The sequence below is a fragment of the Tachypleus tridentatus genome, chromosome 7, assembly GCF_004210375.1.
Source record: "Tachypleus tridentatus isolate NWPU-2018 chromosome 7, ASM421037v1, whole genome shotgun sequence".
NCBI classification, from domain to species: domain Eukaryota; kingdom Metazoa; phylum Arthropoda; class Merostomata; order Xiphosura; family Limulidae; genus Tachypleus; species Tachypleus tridentatus.
In genome coordinates, this window is record NC_134831.1 from 171,114,698 (window position 1) to 171,132,791 (window position 18,094).

At 33.7% G+C, this 18,094-nt stretch overlaps 1 protein-coding gene across 2 annotated transcripts; it reads left to right on the forward strand.

Annotated features, from left to right (window-relative positions):
• The first annotated feature begins 1,535 nt into the window (after positions 1–1,535).
• Positions 1,536–17,253, forward strand: LOC143258234 (uncharacterized). 2 transcript variants are annotated; one of them, XR_013032218.1, is made up of 5 exons: positions 1,536–1,790; positions 6,718–6,920; positions 15,007–15,142; positions 15,819–15,974; positions 16,280–17,253. XR_013032218.1 is itself a non-coding variant. In XM_076517221.1 (4 exons), the coding sequence occupies exons 1-4, from the start codon at positions 1,745–1,747 to the stop codon at positions 16,378–16,380; spliced, it is 486 nt and encodes a 161-aa protein (XP_076373336.1). In that variant the 5' UTR covers positions 1,536–1,744; the 3' UTR covers positions 16,381–17,243. The 2 variants fall into 2 exon arrangements, 1 of the variants encoding a protein (XP_076373336.1); XM_076517221.1 differs by lacking the exon at positions 15,819–15,974 and having other exon boundaries at positions 16,280–17,243.
• Positions 17,254–18,094: the final 841 nt, after the last annotated feature.

The following is an 18,094-nucleotide window of genomic DNA, read 5'->3' on the forward strand; positions in this document are numbered from 1 at the left end:
CTGATTGTATCGGAATTTAAATGGTAGTCATGGCTATGTAGTGCATGTTTAGAGAACGGTTAACAAAAACTTTACGTTTGGATAAACTACTCAACTAAACTATTTTATGAAGAGAACTTATTATATAAAATCTTCAAAAAGCTATGTCAAGATATTGTTACTAACGTGGTCACTTAAAGTTTACTAAAGCTACTTAAATAAGTTTACTAAATTAATTTGTTATCACTGTCTTCTAATGATATTTTAAGTAGACATCTACCAACACGTCTGTTGATAAAGTCCGTTATTACTGTTTTTAATTATATTTTAAGTAAACGCCTACCAGCTCGTCTGTCAATTAGGTCTATTATCACTGTCTACTAATGATATTTTAAGCAGACATCTATTAACACAAGTGTTAAGAAATATAAACATGATATGATATTTAAAGTTATTTTGTTATCAGTAGTAAACCTATCGCTTTTTGGTGGACTTTTAAAAATTTCTACATCAATGCTGAACGATACATGTATGTGACTGTTAAAGCAAACAGAACACTAGAAAAAACCTAAAATATTCGATGCTTTCAGGAAGTGTGACGTGGTGTACTGATAGTGTGTGACGTGGTGTACTGATAATGTGTGACGTGGTGCAGTGATAGTGTGTGACTTGGTGTACTGATAGATTATTCCATTCCATTTATTGAATTTTACTCCCGCTATTTTCTTTATTTACTGCTACGCCCACCTCACTTAGGTAATATTGCTTTGTTCAAAAGTGTAATTCTTTTTTGTTGTTGTTGTTTGGAAATAAATTAATTTATTTTCTTTTTGAAACTAATATATCTTTGAAATACATTATCCTAATTCACATTCTTTAATAATAATAGAAGTTATTATAAGAGTTATAAATTCGAACCTCCATAAGTTCTAATATCTGTTACGTACGTAAACGTTAAAAAAAAAAAAAAATGCCCCTGGTGGAGGACTCGTCAAATAAAAGGGGTGGTTCAGTTACACGCGTTATACATAGCGCAGATAGCTCAGTGTGGAGTTTTGTTTTGAAACACAAAAAATAGTCCAAAACTACACAATAAGCTATCTGTACTACCCTCGTCACTGACATCGAAACCTTATTCTGAGCGTTATAAGAGGACAAATAAATAAATATATAAAAAGATGGTGAACTTTTGCCTTATATTTCTTTAGATTATAACCGATTCAGTCGTTTATGTGTGACTCAAAACAGTCACAGATTGTTGTTCAATTGCGTGATTAAAGTATATATAAGAATGTAAAACATGATTTATTTCTTTTACTTTCTATAAATTTTGATATCGCATCCACTTCAGCGTCTCCCTAAGAGTGGCACACAGAAACTTATAATTCATTTATCGAGTATCTTTATAAAATCGTATTTATATCATTTTTTCTCCTCGAAAATTATCCCCAGAGAAAAGGAATGAACAATTTCCTGGTCATTCTGTTGTCGTCACAAAATTTCCTATATCATGCGGTACGTAATCCATGATATTCATAGATTTGTAACGCCACCAAGAAGGCGGGAACTTGCAGTTACCGCCAAATAGCACGCATTCTCAATAAGTTCTCAAACCCTCCGCTCATAGCGCTGGTAGCTCTACCTTATCAAAGAGGCAACTCTAAAGTCGGAGCGTTTGATTCTTAGTTGTTAACGGTTAAGGTTCAAGATACAGCCAAGGAATTAATGGGATAGCTGATGTTTTAACCATTAACGAAGATTAATCATGTATGGAACAATTTATGTCTTTTCAGTGCTTTTTTATGCGTCTGGTAAGTTTGAAATATTCACTTAAATTATTGATAATTATATAATTTCACTTTTTAAAAAGTGAATAATGGATTTGTACATAGACTAAAAACAATTCAATGTGTCTAGAGAGATCAACATGAAACAACTGTGCCAGTACATGAGTGATATGGAACTCATTGAAACCTGTACTTTAACAATTTTATTTATTATTATTATTTATTAAGTGTCAATAAGACAGTTACACACGTGGTAAATTCGCATTTAATAGAATAATTATAAATCTGTTCGTGTTAACAACAGAAGAAAACAGTCTAAATAAGTTAGTTCAACTAATCACAAGTATGTAGAAAATATTGTTTCTTGACTCTGAGTAATTCATTCAGTTTGACTCTTCTCCACTTTCTTACTTAGCAGTGACCAATATATTCAGTTCCACTTTCTTACTTACCATTGACTAATTTATTCAGTTTCACTTTCTTGCTTACCATTGACTAATTTATTCAGTTCCACTTTCTTACTTAGCGGTGATCAATATATTCAGTTCCACTTTCTTACTTACCATTGACTAATCTATTCAGTTCCACTTTCTTACTTAGCAGTGGCCAATATATTCAGTTCAACTTTCTTACTTACCATTGACTAATCTATTCAGTTCCACTTTCTTACTTAGCAGTGATCAATCTATTCAGTTCAACTTTTTTACTTACCATTGACTAATCTATTCAGTTCCACTTTCTTCCTGAGCAGTGACCAATCTATTCAGTTCCACTTTCTTACTTACCATTGACTAATCTATTCAGTTCCACTTTCTTACTTACCATTGACTAATCTATTCAGTTCCACTTTCTTACTTACCATTGATCAATATATTCAGTTCAACTTTCTTACTTACCATTGACTAATATATTCAGTTCAACTTTCTTACTTACCATTGACTAATCTATTCAGTTCCACTTTTTTACTTACCATTGACTAATCTATTCAGCTCCACTTTTTTACTTACCAATGACTAATCTATTTAATTCCTCTTTCTTACTTAGCAGTGACCAATATATTCAGTTCAATTTTTTTGCTTAGCAGTGACCAATATATTCAGTTCCACTTTCTTACTTAGCAGTGGCCAATATATTCAGTTCAACTTTCTTACTTACCATTGACTAATCTATTCAGTTCCACTTTCTTACTTACCATTGACTAATCTATTCAGCTCCACCTTTTTACTTACCATTGACTAATCTATTCAGCTCCACCTTTTACTAATCTATTCAGCTTGCCATTGACTAATCTATTCAGCTCCACCTTTTTACTTACCATTGACTAATTTATTTAATTCCTCTTTCTTACTTACCATTGACTAATCTATTCAGTTCCACTTTTTTACTTACCATTGACTAATTTATTCAGTTTCACTTTCTTGCTTACCATTGACTAATTTATTCAGTTCCACTTTCTTACTTAGCGGTGACCAATATATTCAGTTCAACTTTTTTACTTACCATTGACTAATCTATTCAGCTCCACTTTTTTACTTACCAATGACTAATCTATTTAATTCCTCTTTCTTACTTAGCAGTGACTAATATATTCAGTTCAACTTTCTTACTTAGCAGTGACCAATATATTCAGTTCAACGTTCTTACTTTGCAGTGGCCAATATATTCAGTTCAACTTTTTTGCTTAACATTGATCAATCTATTCACTTACAAAGTCAATAAAATCTATTATTTTTAACCTAAATTAATCAAATCCTCTTATCCAAATAACAGTCTTCTAAACTAGTCCAGATGAAATTAAACTGATTATATCGAACTTAACAATTTAAACCTAAATTATCCTGTCGTACTTTAAGCTAAGTTTACCTAAAATGATTTGGTTCAAATAGTCAATATTATCCCAATCTTACAATTGTAATGCCAAACTAACTTAACCCTTATTCTCAATATTAATAGTAAATGTTCCAATACTTTTGAACTTAAATCCATATGAAAATATTTACAGACAATAACAAGTTTGTGAGTTAAACTTCTCAAACAATTTATCCATATCAATGAAAACTTGTCCCTAAGGATGAGCTAATTTAGCTGTGTTACGCTTTCTTATCTAACCTACAATGCTTATAATATTGTCTTGTCTTAACTATTACGATCACATCTTGTCTTGCCTTAATTAACCTGCGATAGTCATAACTTTAACTTGTCTTAACTCATCTACACTGATTACAGTTTTCCTTCTCATAACACATTAAGACATTATTCAACCTTATCTTAACTCATCTCTACTGGTTACAGTTAAAGTGAAACCAGCTATCGGTGTTTTGTGTGAATTTCTCAAGGGTTTTAGAGAACACGTCAGTATTCTGAAAAAAGTGAGAAATGTATTTAATACACTCATAGTTTGCAGTCGTTTCTTTGTTTGTTTTTGAATCTCGCGCAAAGCTACACGCGACCTATTTGCGCTAGCTGTCCCTAATTTTGTAGTGGAAAGGCAGCTTGTCATCATCACCCACCGCCAACTCTTGCGCTACTCTTTTTCCAACGAATAGTGGGATTGACCGTCACATTATAACGCCCTCACGGCTGAAAGGGCGAGCATGTTTGGTGCGACCGGGATTCGAACCAGCGACCCTCAGATTACGAGTCATTTGCAGTCGTAGAGAAATACAAAGATACGCCATATAAATATAAAATACAATAAACTTTATTTTTCTTGTGTTATTTCTCTGTATTTCTCGTTCTTTCAAAGTTTCTTGTAGGCTTTATTGTATTTGAAAATCTGTTTTTTTATTTGGTTTAGTTATCGTGATAGAGCAGGCAGCAGTGTCCATGCCAGTAAGTGGACAATGTAGCTGTAACCTGTCTCATGCTACATTACCTTATAATCTGTTGTACTAGTATGATATGGGTGTGATTTATGTTACCAATACACTTGCGTCAGGAAACCACAGCTGAATCCATTTCAACAGAGGGACTTTACAGATGTAATAGAAGTGTGTGTGTTTTCGTTTAGCAAAGCCACATCGGGCTATTTGGTATGTCCATCGAGAGAAATAGAACCTCTGATTTTAGAGCTGTAAATCCGTATACTTACCTCTGTCCCAGCGAGGAACGAAAAGGAAGAAATCCTTCCCATTATTACAAAGTAACTTGTCACCTCTTCAGTTTATTTAGTTATTTTGTGCAAAATGTCATGACAACTTAAGATAAAAGAAAATACCAACCTTTAAAAGGTTCACCAATATGTGATGATGTTTAAGTGTCATCTCACATGAAGTGTTAAACCAAACTGATTTTTCTTGTATATGAAGTCTATAAAGAATTTGGAGTTGGATATTTTTTTATTTTTGTTTAGATTTTCTCTCAAATAACGAGAACAGTTCTTAATCCCAGTTCTATGTCTTTTTCCTGTGGTTTTAATGGAAATGTTTGTCTGATTGTTGGTTAACACTTCGCTAAAAGATATGTTTCAACAGCAGAGGTAAAAACAGGACGTTATAATGACTGGTTAAAGTTACGGTTTCTGTTGATGTTAGCCAACACCAACAGTGAGTTAAACAAGAGCTATCATGAAGTAATCACTATAGGGCTAAACAAAGTAGTGAATCGGAATATATGAAACTTATAGAATTCCAAAGAAACTTTAATCAACCATTAAAAAATATAAGGGCTAATCAGAGGGGGCAAAGGGATATACATATATGTACGTTTTTGTTGTTTTTGCATTGTTTTCGGAATTATTCCCAGCGAATTTAGGACTGGTTGATGATTGTTGAGTGCCAATAAGAGACTTACATCCAGATAGCTAGCCTAGTCAGCTATCATGCAGAACAAGCATGTTTGATTTGATAGCGAGGATTCGCTATCTTTTGAGCGCAGATATTTGTCTTTCCATCCAAATCATTTCAGTACTTCTGTTTCTCGCATCTATTCATCTTTCTCTCTGTATACATTTATTTTCATTAATCCATTTACTTTTTACACAAAAAAACCCTTTGTCTCCATTCAATTTCTAGTGTATATTTTTGGTACAAATGTTTCTTTTCCCTATTTTATTTCCTTCTTTGTTTTAATTAATTATAGTTTTCTTTAAAATAAATAATTAGGCTTCTTATGTTAATTTATCCGAGTCTTTTGACTAATCTTTTATTTTGTCTTTCCATTGTTCTTAGCCACTACTTTATCCTGGTACCCGGTACTTTAGCCACTACTTTATCCTGGTACCCAATACTTTAGCCACTACTTCATCCTGGTATCCAGTACTTTAGCCACTACTTTATCCTGGTTCCCAGTACTTTAGTCACTACTTTATCCTGGTATCCAGTATTTTTTAGGGTCATAGAATTCTACCCTAATTCTCTGTTCTTTCTTTCGTGCTCTCATGTCTAATTATTTTTCAAATACTTGTGTTTTGTTTCGTTTCGTTTTTCTTTTGTAATTTTTCTCTCATTACCCGCGTTTTCTTTCCTTGCTTGTATTATATTCCTTTCACATTAAAATAATTTTAGTTATCTACAAGTTGCTTTCCAGAACTCTTCCTTTCAAGTACTAACAATGTATCTTAGATTCTTCTGTGTATTTTTTTACTTTGTATCTTAGATTCTTCTGTGTATTTTTTTACTTTTGTTCATGGCTACATACTGTTTTGTTTTGGTTTTTTTCTCCAACTCCAAATACAATTTGTCATGCTAAGGTCGTGCGACTTTCTTTCCAACATGTATTTATTTCCCTGTGGAAATTAATTCTACATACATTAACCAAACTTTGCTTTAAAAAGTTTTCTGTGAATATAAAATGTTGTAGTTATTTCTTTCGGTTATTCTTTCCGGTATACCTTTCTTTATTCTTTCTCAACCTCAATCTGTTGTTAAAATTTAAAATTTTATTTATTTTGTATTTTGTAACCTAACAAACTTTGTTTCAAATACTTTGCATCGTGAAATATTTTATTTAGTCTCGGCGATTCACGTCGTCTCGTTACATTTTCCGGACGAAGTGGAATCTGGACAGGAGCTAGAACTTCAATGCGATTATAATTTAGACGGTAAGAACCTCTACTCCGTCAAGTGGTACCGGGACGACATGGAGTTTTTCCGGTACGTACCCATGGACAATCCGGTAAAACAGGTCTTCTCGCTAGACGGCATTGAAGTCGACGTAAGCATCATTTTTCCTACTTTTCCCGCTTCTTGAATGCATCTTGAATGTTGTGTTCTTTCTAGATCGTATCTTCCGCAAGAAAATATAGTTCAACATGATTGTGTTATATAACTTTTCTTTACGAAAATAAATTGCCTCAATGTAAACAGAATTATATTAACGTATCTTCACTTCCAGAAGTCTCAGACTAAACCTGGTAATAAAACCGTCCAGCTTCGCTTATATCCTATAAATACCTCAAATCCACACAACAGCTAAGATTCATAATCAGCTGTGTTTTTTTAAAGAGCTAAGCCTTAAAGAAAAATTGAAGACTTTCATCCCGACAATTTTATCATAGCTTTCGCAGGTAATACGTTACTTTATATTTGTGCATTTGTTTGCAATGATAATAATATCGTCTTAAAACAACCAGATATTAATAATTATAAAAAATGGATATTAAATGAAAGGAAATGTAAAGTATAATGATTTCTTCTACCTATAAACCAGCTAATATTCTTTTATCAGGAGAGATTTGATATTCCTCCCTTAAATAAATTATAATTATTTGAACTACCGTCTTCTATCAAAAAATGTTGTTTAATTTGTCTGGTCTTTAAAAATGTACCTTCGATTAATATATTTCTGCTCTACAGTTTGCTTTGTTTTTAACAATTTTCAGGTTTCACTTCTTGTTACCTCATTTCAAAGAAAGGACAGGAGAATAGCTAATATTTCTCAAAATATCATTTCTTTTGTAGGTTTCTCCATAGTTCGTGACAAAATCCATTAGGCCTAATCTAAAATTAAATTAGCTAAACCTAGGTGATCCATCCAGGTCGTGCTTTTTTTTTATATCCAAACAGACGTAATCTTACAAAGAATTATTTGTTTTACATTGATCTGGACGAAACGTGGAGATGACTTTAACTCTTATACCGGTAGGGTCATGTCATTGGGGTATATTATGTTGTAACATTAGGTGTAAAGAAATGGCAAGATACATTGGGAGAACTGGCGAGTCGAGTTCGAGTCTTTGCAATACCATAAAATATTACTCTCACTTCAAGTCATTCCCTGGTGGGACAGCGGTAACTCTACAGACTTGTAACGCTAAAATCTGGGGTTCGATTCCCCTTGGTGGACACAGCAGAAAGCCCAGTGTGGCTTTGCTATAAAACAAACACATCAACATACACCACGGGTGGTGATTGCTTTATGGATGGCAGATAGTTCTTGTCACTGACAGGCTGTCTTTCCTCAAGTCAGTAGTTTAAAAGTGGGAAAGACAGTACGTAACATTTTATCGTATTTTTGCCATACAAGATTCAATTGCGCGATATTTTGCATTTTTCGAGACCTAATTTAGTATTAAATCACAATAAAGTACAGTAGTTGTCATGGGTTCTAGACTAGCGCCCTCTTTGACTAACCATTTATCGTACAATCATGAAAAACAATGATTGGAAAAATTCCCCAACATCATTCAAACCCTCTTAATAGTGAAGGAATGTGGATGAAATTTTCACTGTTTTGAGGAATATTGGATTTATATGCTGCTTAAGTGCTTTAAAACATCAACAATCTGCTACCCATCAAAAGGGGTAGAAGAATACATCTAGGTTTTATTTTTAAATGCATACTTTAAACCATGTTTCAAATTAATTAACATACGCAAATGATGTACAGTGACTGTAAACTATGAACGAAATTATAAAAGTATGTTATAAATATCCCAACCATATTATACCTGCCACATCTAGGGCAGATAAAGGCTTTCACACAATATCAGGAGTCATCAGGCCGGCAAGAAACTATAGGGAGATTAGTTGTCTAGAATCCATTCGTATTATCAGTTACTACTTGGGTTTGGACTAGAATAAACTTGTGATGTCGTTGTTTTAATATTTTAAAAGTGGTTAACAACAAAACTAAATATTTTTTAACGATTTGCTAGCTTTTCTTCTGGTACACATTACGTGTCAAACACATCTTGGAGACGACTGTGGTAGTGTTACGGTTTGTTTATTTGTGAAAAGCTGCATGAATGATACCTGTGCTAACCGTTTCTAATTTAAAACTGATGGAGTACAGGGAAGGTAGCTAATCAATACCACTCTCCGTCGATTCTTTGGCTACTTTAATGAATGGTGAGAAAGTACAATCAGCCCCACTAGATGACTATGCCCCACCCGGCCCCATATTACGTCACGCCACGTGTCATGACACAGTTATCGATCAAAATTTTTATTATCTTTTGAGTTCCTTAAGTAAGATGAAGTCTTTCCATGGTTCATCTGTCACCTGCTATTCTCAAGTTTCCACTACCTTAGTCTAACACTACTGACATCTAGTGGTAATTATCAAAATAGTAACAACAGTTACTAGTCGGAAAGCTTTCAGAAATGGTAACAATTGGCTTAGTGAAGCCACTGCACGAGAATCGAATACTATTAGCTATTAAGTAACCCAATGATACTTCCTTGTTCTGGCCGCCATTATTATTCATATTTATCGTCACATCATCAAACAACCTCTATAAAAATAAAAATAAAAAAACGAAAACAACCTTAACATAAATTACTTTTAGAAATAACCTTTCTTCATAAACATGAAACAATTTTTATTTAAGTTTGTGACTTTAACTTCTTCAAGTTGTTTTATACTATTATAAATAGCCTTGGTTGGTGGGATAACCATTACGTAAACCAATGATACAATGACAATATTTATCTTCTAGATCATCAACAGACCAATAACCATCACGTAAGCTAATGACAAAAAATATTTTCCTTTATTATCTGTATATTAGTGGCCGCTATTTCGTGGTATATTTGTAGAACTTGGAAGCAAAAACAACTGTTCGAAAACGTCATTCTAATAAATATATATTACAATTCTACTATAAACACAAAATAAAACATCGGACACTATTATTCTGCTACTTGCAAATATAAAATAAAGTGTTGTAGATTATTATGTTGTTATTTCTAAATACGAAGTAAATATTTGCTTTAACTTGAGAACCGAATTTTAATAATAAATTTTGTTTATTTGTTAGTAGTTAAGTATTAAACTATACAATGTGCGATCTGTGTTCACTTCAGGTATTGAAATCCGGTTTTTAGGAAGTAGACTTTATGTAGCTTTGGTCAAAAAAATCCAAAAATCATTTCAGACAAATATCGCGTGGAGTCTTTTACGACATTTATTATGTTGTTGATTAATTAAATTTTAAGAACTGTCTTTCAAACGTTTGTATAAATCTAACACAGTAACTTTTGAAAAAATAATTAACCATTATATATTTTCAATAATAAATATTTAAACTTGAACTTTTATAATGAGGAAGTTGAATGTAAGTGTCTAGTTGTTTACCGGACCATTAAGACAAGTATTCTGCATTTTTACAACATTTCAGTTTTTTTTTAAACTGCTCCATATCTTGTTAGTGATCTCTAAACGAGTCCTAGAAGTAGTATTAATTTGTCATGGCTCTGAAGATGTGCTTAATGATGCCAAAAATTATATTATCGTCAAACGACAGTCTGGACTGTTAATTAACATATTACGTCACGCCACGTGTCATGACACAGTTATCGATCAAAATTTTTATTATCTTTTGAGTTCCTTAAGTAAGAATTTTTCTCATCAATAACGAGGATTTGGAGGGACAATTTTACCATCTTCTGACTGACGAAAATCGAACAGAGTTTCAATCCGGATGGTAAAATGTTCACTCTCAAAATTAAATATGGCGAATGAGATTCAACTGGGCAATGAAATCATGAAATACTGAACTTCCATTGGTCGAAATATTTTAATTGATTGATTAGAATGAAGCACAAAGCTACACCAAGGGCAATATGTGCTCTGCTCACCACGGGTATCGAAAACTGGTTTCTAGCGGTGTGAGTCCTCAGATGTGCCAGTGGGAGACATTTTAGTTGGAGGTTTTTCTGTGTTTATTGGATTTAAGCATAGTCGAGTTTTGTTTTTCCATTATTAACAGTTAATAAATCCAAGTGAAAGAAGTTCGTAGCAGAAACGTCATTTTTTCTTGTGTTTTTCTTCAAGTAGCTCGTTACTAGATGCTCATCACAGAAATAATAGTCGTGAATACTGAATTGTTTTTTATCCTAAGACCATATCTAAATTCAAAGTGCTTTTTATAATCATAACATTGTTGGAGACTTTGAAATGATGCATATATTTAATGATTACACAGTCATGGTTGTGTAGGTTGTTTTTCTCATCCGCTAGCGGCATAGTGACTAAACTGTGAATTCGAGAATTCATGGTTCGAGACCGGTTTTGCAAAACCTCCTTCGGCAATTTGGAGCCTAATCACTTATTATAGTCATTATTTTAGCCAATCGTGATATAACTATCAGTATGTATAGACTGAGAATTCTTTGATTGGTGGTTCGAGGCACGTTGCGCAACACTATGTTCCACACTTTGTAGCCGTGTGTGTACTATAAAAGTAGCACACTATATGGTGACACAAAAACTGCCCGAGAATCAGAGTCAGTGACTTTCGCCTTCCTCTCTAATCTAGTTTTGTTTTATATGTATTATAACCATGACATTCACGATTTTTTTCTGTCATTTTAGTGTTAGTAAAGATTGGAAACAAACAAACAAATTACATCACTCTACAAATCTTTGATTTGTTATGAAAGACCTGAATTTTCATGAGAGGCTATTTGTACGACTGTTAACAATATTCCAAAGCACATAGCGAAAAGAACGCTATTTAACGTCAAATAGAGAGATATATATACAGACTGTTGTACTGATAAAAAATATTGTTGTGCCAGTGTTTCGAGAAAGGTAAGTTTGAATTTAGAAAAACTTGTATCAAAAGTAATTCGATGACAGAACTTTTGAATAAAGAACAGCTTAGTACCAGAGGTTCTGTCCACTAATAATTTCTCAGGAAAAAAGTCTTAAAGCATTTTGTGCATTTCTCCTGCAAACAGAAAACATGATAGGCTATAATCAGTCACGTGCAATGCAGTGCAATCTTACGACTCACGTGGCCCATTTATTTATTTGGTTACACAAAGGAATTTTAGTTCTTTTCTCACCGGAGGTATCGAAACCCAATTTTTAAGGTTATTAGCCCACAAACTTATCGCTAAGCAATTAGGAGCTCTTATTTCTCATATATCATTTCCATAAATATTGATCTGTTAGTTAACTCACCTTCAATTAACATATTAGCCGTATTTCACATAGCATTATGAAACGTATTCGGGTATGGCTAGTAAGATTAGAATTTCTAAACTGATATCCTTTGTTCTAAAACGTGTGTCTAGTTTCTGATAAATACCCGAAACATAAACATAGTTTAATATCGGAAATATCATTTTATCTGCAAAGAACTTCGTGTATTAAACAACGTGTTATCACTATAAACGATAGTCCGAGCTCTCTAGCTTTCAAATAAAGAATTCTAATTCTGAAGAGAGGCAACCATTCAACATCCCGCATTCATAACCAGAAGTGTGGGATGTATTTAGCGTAATCACGGATAGAACCTTTAATTCAATCTACAGTCTAGGCATAATAACCACTAGATCACGACGACTGGCACGTTCTCGGGAATTAAACAGGGTTTTCTGCTTTATACTAGAACCTAAATTATTCGGTCAAACAATCAAAATGTTGCTGTTTTTAGTTTATCTTCGTTACCGAGTAGGCTTAACACAGTTTACGTACCGGTCTTATTTGGTAAAAGCTAAGATTAAAATATATTACTACAGTAATATTATGGTATTACAGACAGAAAAGCAAACTACCAAGCTTCCTACTTAGATGCACCCCAGAATGGTTCAGTGGCAAGTTTACGGACTTACAACGCTAAAATCCGGAATTTGATTCTCTTAGTGGACATATCGTAGATATTTGCCCATTGTTTGGTTTTTTTCGCTAAAAAACAACACATATATCCAATTTTAAAACACATAAAATATTAAACTAACATTATCACAAAGTTTTTATAACCTGTAAGTTTAAGAAAATCAAAATGATTATTCGTCCACTTCATAAATAATAACACCCTCTCAATGGTACAGCGATATGTGCCGGGTTACGATACCCGTGTTGTGCAGTGCACAGATAGTCCCTTGCTCAGCTTTGTGCATAATTACAAATAAACATAAACAACACCTTCTACCGTTAACACATTTGCACGATTGTGGACTTATAACACTACAATTTGGAGTTCGATACCTGTAGTGGACACAACTCAAATAACTCATTGTGCAGTTTTGTTCTTAACAATGAACAAATATATGTAATTCATGTTTCCTAGGAAAATATCAGAAACTTCACGTTCATAAATACCTAAAATATTCTCTCTGGTTGTAAACATGCTAGCTCTTTCATGCTGGCGTTGGTTAATAATTATCAAACACACAAGGCCTGGCACAGCTAGGTGGTTAAGGTACTCGACTCGTAATCTAAGGGTCGCAGTTTCGAAACCCCGTCACACCAAACACGCTCACCCTTTCGCCATGGTGGCTTTATAATGTGAAGGTCAATACCACCATTCGTTGGTAAAAGGAAAGCTCAGGAGTTGGCGGTGTGTGGTGATGGCCAGCTGCCTTCCCTCTAGTGTTACACTGCTAAATTAAGGACGGCTAGTGAAAATAGTCCTCGTGTAACTATGCGCGAAATTCTAAAACAAACAAAGACTGTAAAACTGGCACGAAAACGAACTAACAGCGTGCCGTACTATTGTACGAAGCTAAAGTTCTAAAGTTCGCGTCCCTTTAACGCAAAACTAGCATCGCTCTCTATACTTCGGAACCGTGGCTGGGTCATAAGGGTGACGTCAACACATACTGTTCGGTCTAACTAGAATATCCCAAGACTTAGCGGTCGTTGTTGTTAACTAGCTACCTTCTCTCCAGTCTTCTACTTCAAAATTAGAGACAGCTGGCGCAGATACCCCACTTATTGTTTTAGGCGAAATCAAACAAACGTGTGAAAAGTTTGGGAGTATTTGTACATTTCAAGGCAGACTTTAAATTTCAATTTTATTGGCGATGGTGTGAAACTAAAATTAAGCGTACATAATGGTTTGAACGCCTGGGCTGCAGATTATAAAGTCCAATACGTTCTGCATTTTAAGCTATGAAGGCGTTATAATTGCAACAGTCAACCAAGCTTGTTTTTCGGTTAAACGATTAACGTGTGGGGAATGATATTTGCTGGATATCCTCTCTAACTAACGGTTCAACCTATGTGTGCCATAAAGGGCCGTTTATATTGAAAGTTTAGATGGAGTAAAATGTGTAAGAGCAGCAAGTTGGTCAGTTTTAAAGATTGCACTTTGTTATTATAGTGTAATAATTAAATGGTAAACGTATGGTAATGATTGGTTTCAAATTTACTTAAAAATATGTGTGAATAATTAACTTACCGACCAATCAGAAGCATCCTAGTTCTTTCAGATCGACCAGGACCACAAAGAACATTTATCCAGATAAAGCAAGCCTAAAAAGGACATTAATTTCTCTTGATAAAGCAAGTCTAAGAAATGTTCTACTTCTGCCTGATCGAGTAGATCAAAGAATGTTATCCTGACCAAAATATTTTTTTTTATCTTCACTGATAATAATACTAAACTAATTTGCACAAAATAAATAGGGTGAAAAACGAAAGAACAAACTTAATCACAGAGGTTTTTCTCTCTACTGGTGATACTAAACCTATCCTTAGAGTCAGTCATTCCAAGAAGTTTATATTGGTCTTACCGAGAAATATATTCGGTACTCTTAATGCATATTCTAGCAGATTAACCGGTCCAACAAGGACATTGTGGTCCTAACTAAAAATATATTTACAGATCGAACAGTCCAACAAGGACATCGTAGTCCTAACTAAAAGAGATTTTTCCTACTACTGACATTAAACATATCGTTGTAGATAGAGAGGTCCAACAAGGACATCGTAGTCCTAACTGAAAGAGATTTTTCCTACTACTAACATTAAACATATCGTTGTAGATAAAGGGGTCCAACAAGGACATCGTAGTCCTAACTAAAAGAGATTTTTCCTACTATTGACATTAAACATATCGTTGTAGATAAAGAGGTCCAACAAGGACGTCGTGGTCCTCACCAAAGTGACTCCTTCTACAGAAGGAATATTTCGTTGTGAAGTTTCTGCTGACGCCCCTTCTTTCCAAACGGTTTCTGCTGAGAAGATGATGACCATTCAAGGTGGGTTAACTTTTTGTGAAACTTAGCCAATAATGTAACCGCGATAATCTAAAACCATTTCGCAACGTAATTACCCAGACGTGGCCTAGTAATTAATGTGCCCATACTTTGAAGTCTGAGGATATGTGACTCGCATCTCTTAAAAAGCCGCAAAAACACTCTGGACACATTGAGCCAGGTGTACAGTGAAATGAGAGCAGCTCAACAGTTGGCGGTGGATGTTTTAGCTAATTGCATCCTTTTAGTCTATAACTTCAAGAGAGTTCATTAAAACAACGTCTCTTCTCAGTTTCATTTTTCAATATTTATCGATCTTCCTAAATTTCACTGCGGAGAATCGAACTTTGTAAGTCCGCCGACCTTTAAAAAATTCCTTTGAATCCCTAGTGTTTTCATCAGGTGTACTTGTCTTCCTTTGGTATATAAATACAGATTCTTGGTTTCTTTAGATAGTATAGACGTATCTATCTGATTAAAGTAACCAATAACCAGGTAAGGTGCAGTATGATAATCACTTCGGTATAACCACTCATATTTCACATTGTAACTATGAAGCACCGATAATGAACTTTATCATTGCTCTTTAATTTCGATCATTATGTTTTCATGATTGTTTCTTCCTCCCTTAACCTAACAATGTTTTTCATTATCTGTAAGATGGTTTTCTATTATATAGGAGCATTCACACAAATCATGTCCTGGTGACTAGGGCACTTTACAGATCACGGGTTCGATTCCCCCACCGAACTTGTTCGTCATTTCAGACATAGTGATATTACAGTGTGATGATGAGACTCATTATTCGTATTAAAGAGTAGCCCAACTGTTGGCGGTGAGTGATGTTGACTAGCTGCCTTCCATCTATTCTATAATCTTTAATTTAGGGACAGCTAACAGAGATATTATTGAGTGCGAAGTGCAACAAACAAAGATAATATTAAGATTTTTATTTATTATACCCAATGTCTAGAACTTGCGCATTACGACAGTGTCCACACAAATGTGGACATTTCCAATTCTTATCAGATTATACCTTCGTATTTATTCGATCTTTCTTGACTGGTTTATTTTTGTACATGTCCATTCGTCAAAGTTTGTAATAACTGTTTCTTTTTTCCATTGAATATATTTGTACAGTTAGCTCCGCGTGCACGATCAACAGCGATGATTCTACAGCAACAGTGGTTCTCCTGTTTATCCTGGGGAAAACGTTTTGGAAATTCGCTAACAAGAAATAAAAGCACGTGCATGTACGTATGACTATAGAGAGCTGGAAAGACGAAGACATAAGTAAGATCTCAGTTGAATAATTAATCACAAAGAATTCCCGTCGTTAGGAACATTCCATTAACTTGTGTGCTTTGACCATATATGGGGGTGGAATATGTGTATAAGTGTTACTGGCAGTGAGAAGAACCAGACGAAAAAGGAAGACCAGGAAAGTGTTATTATACTTTTTTCGTTTTTCGGTGTATGGTTAATATACTCCTAAGCCTAATGAAGGTTAAAATGTGTGTATATATATTATTATTATTTTGCTTCAAATTTAGGCCTAATTACATAAGTGCGGAGGTGGTGACCTTTTGGAATTTCTAAGTTTGTTTTCCTCAACTGTTCAATTGCTTTCATTTCTTCAGTATGAAATTCTAAACTTTTGTTTATTTGCCACAAACTATTAACATTCCTAACATATCACATAAAATCCCATAATTTTAATATGGTGAAATAATGGTACTTTAATCAATTAATATTTATTTGGTGAAAAAATGTGAAAATTTTATAAGGGTTACAATAAAGCATCTTTATCATTGTATGTATAATAAATGTTATCATATTTTATGTTGTATGAAACTCTGATTGTTTGTTCTCTTCATGCAGAAAAAAATAAGCATTCTCAGAATTATGGTTATATTGCTAAATTATTAATGAGTTTGGGAATGTCATTGGTTTCCTGGCGATGTTTTGCTATTATGAAATGAACATTCATTCTAGTCACGTGGCTGACAGCAAGAGAGAAAGTTAAAATCAATATTTCAAAATCAGGATGAAATAAAAGAAAAAAAAGGCCTAAGTAAATAAAGGCTGTAATTACGACAATTAATAAAAAGATCTAGTGAGATATAATAAGAAACATAAGCGTTATATAATGTTATGAAACAGATAAATATTTATACATTTGTGGTCTATAAGTATAAAGTTTTGAAATAGTAAAACCGTAGATGGTGTGTTACCAGAACAAGCAAAATCTACATTGAATGTTGTTAATGAGAATCGTTTGTGATTGGGTATTCATGAAAATACATTTTTGTTTCACTTTTATTACGTAATTTCCAGCAAGAGACATCATATATTAAGAAACTGCGCGTTTCTCCTGCTTCTCATTTAATTGTTAAAATTAAATTTGGAATATATGTTGAATGCCACACTTGAAGATTACAGTTTAGATTTTGCACGCAAAGTATTCAGAACGTAAATGCCCTAACAATTTACTTTTCTAAATAATTTTAATTTGATTGATATGAAACGTTTCTTCCTTGTAAAAATAAAAACATAACAAATTAAAGAAATGCGCCACTAGTTGAAATGAAATGCACAAGATAAATCTAAAATCACGCAATGTTTTACAGTTAAATATTCATTGTTGATAACATATCCAACAAGTAATTTGTTTGGAGCTATGCGTTTAATTCTACGTTATGTACGTTGCCTTAAAAATAAAAAAAAAATCTTGTTGTACCCCACCCGATCTGATGAGCTCTGGAATGAGCGACAAGCGTCGTTGGAACACTTTTATTATATACTCTTATAATTGTTGAAAAGAGACAAGATAAAGAAAGTAGTATTTAAAAGTGCAGTATTCCAACTACGAATGCCTCATGATAACATAACATTATGTTTATGGACAACAAGAGTCTTATTAACTCTATCTCGGCTATCCTGTCCTTTAAGCCA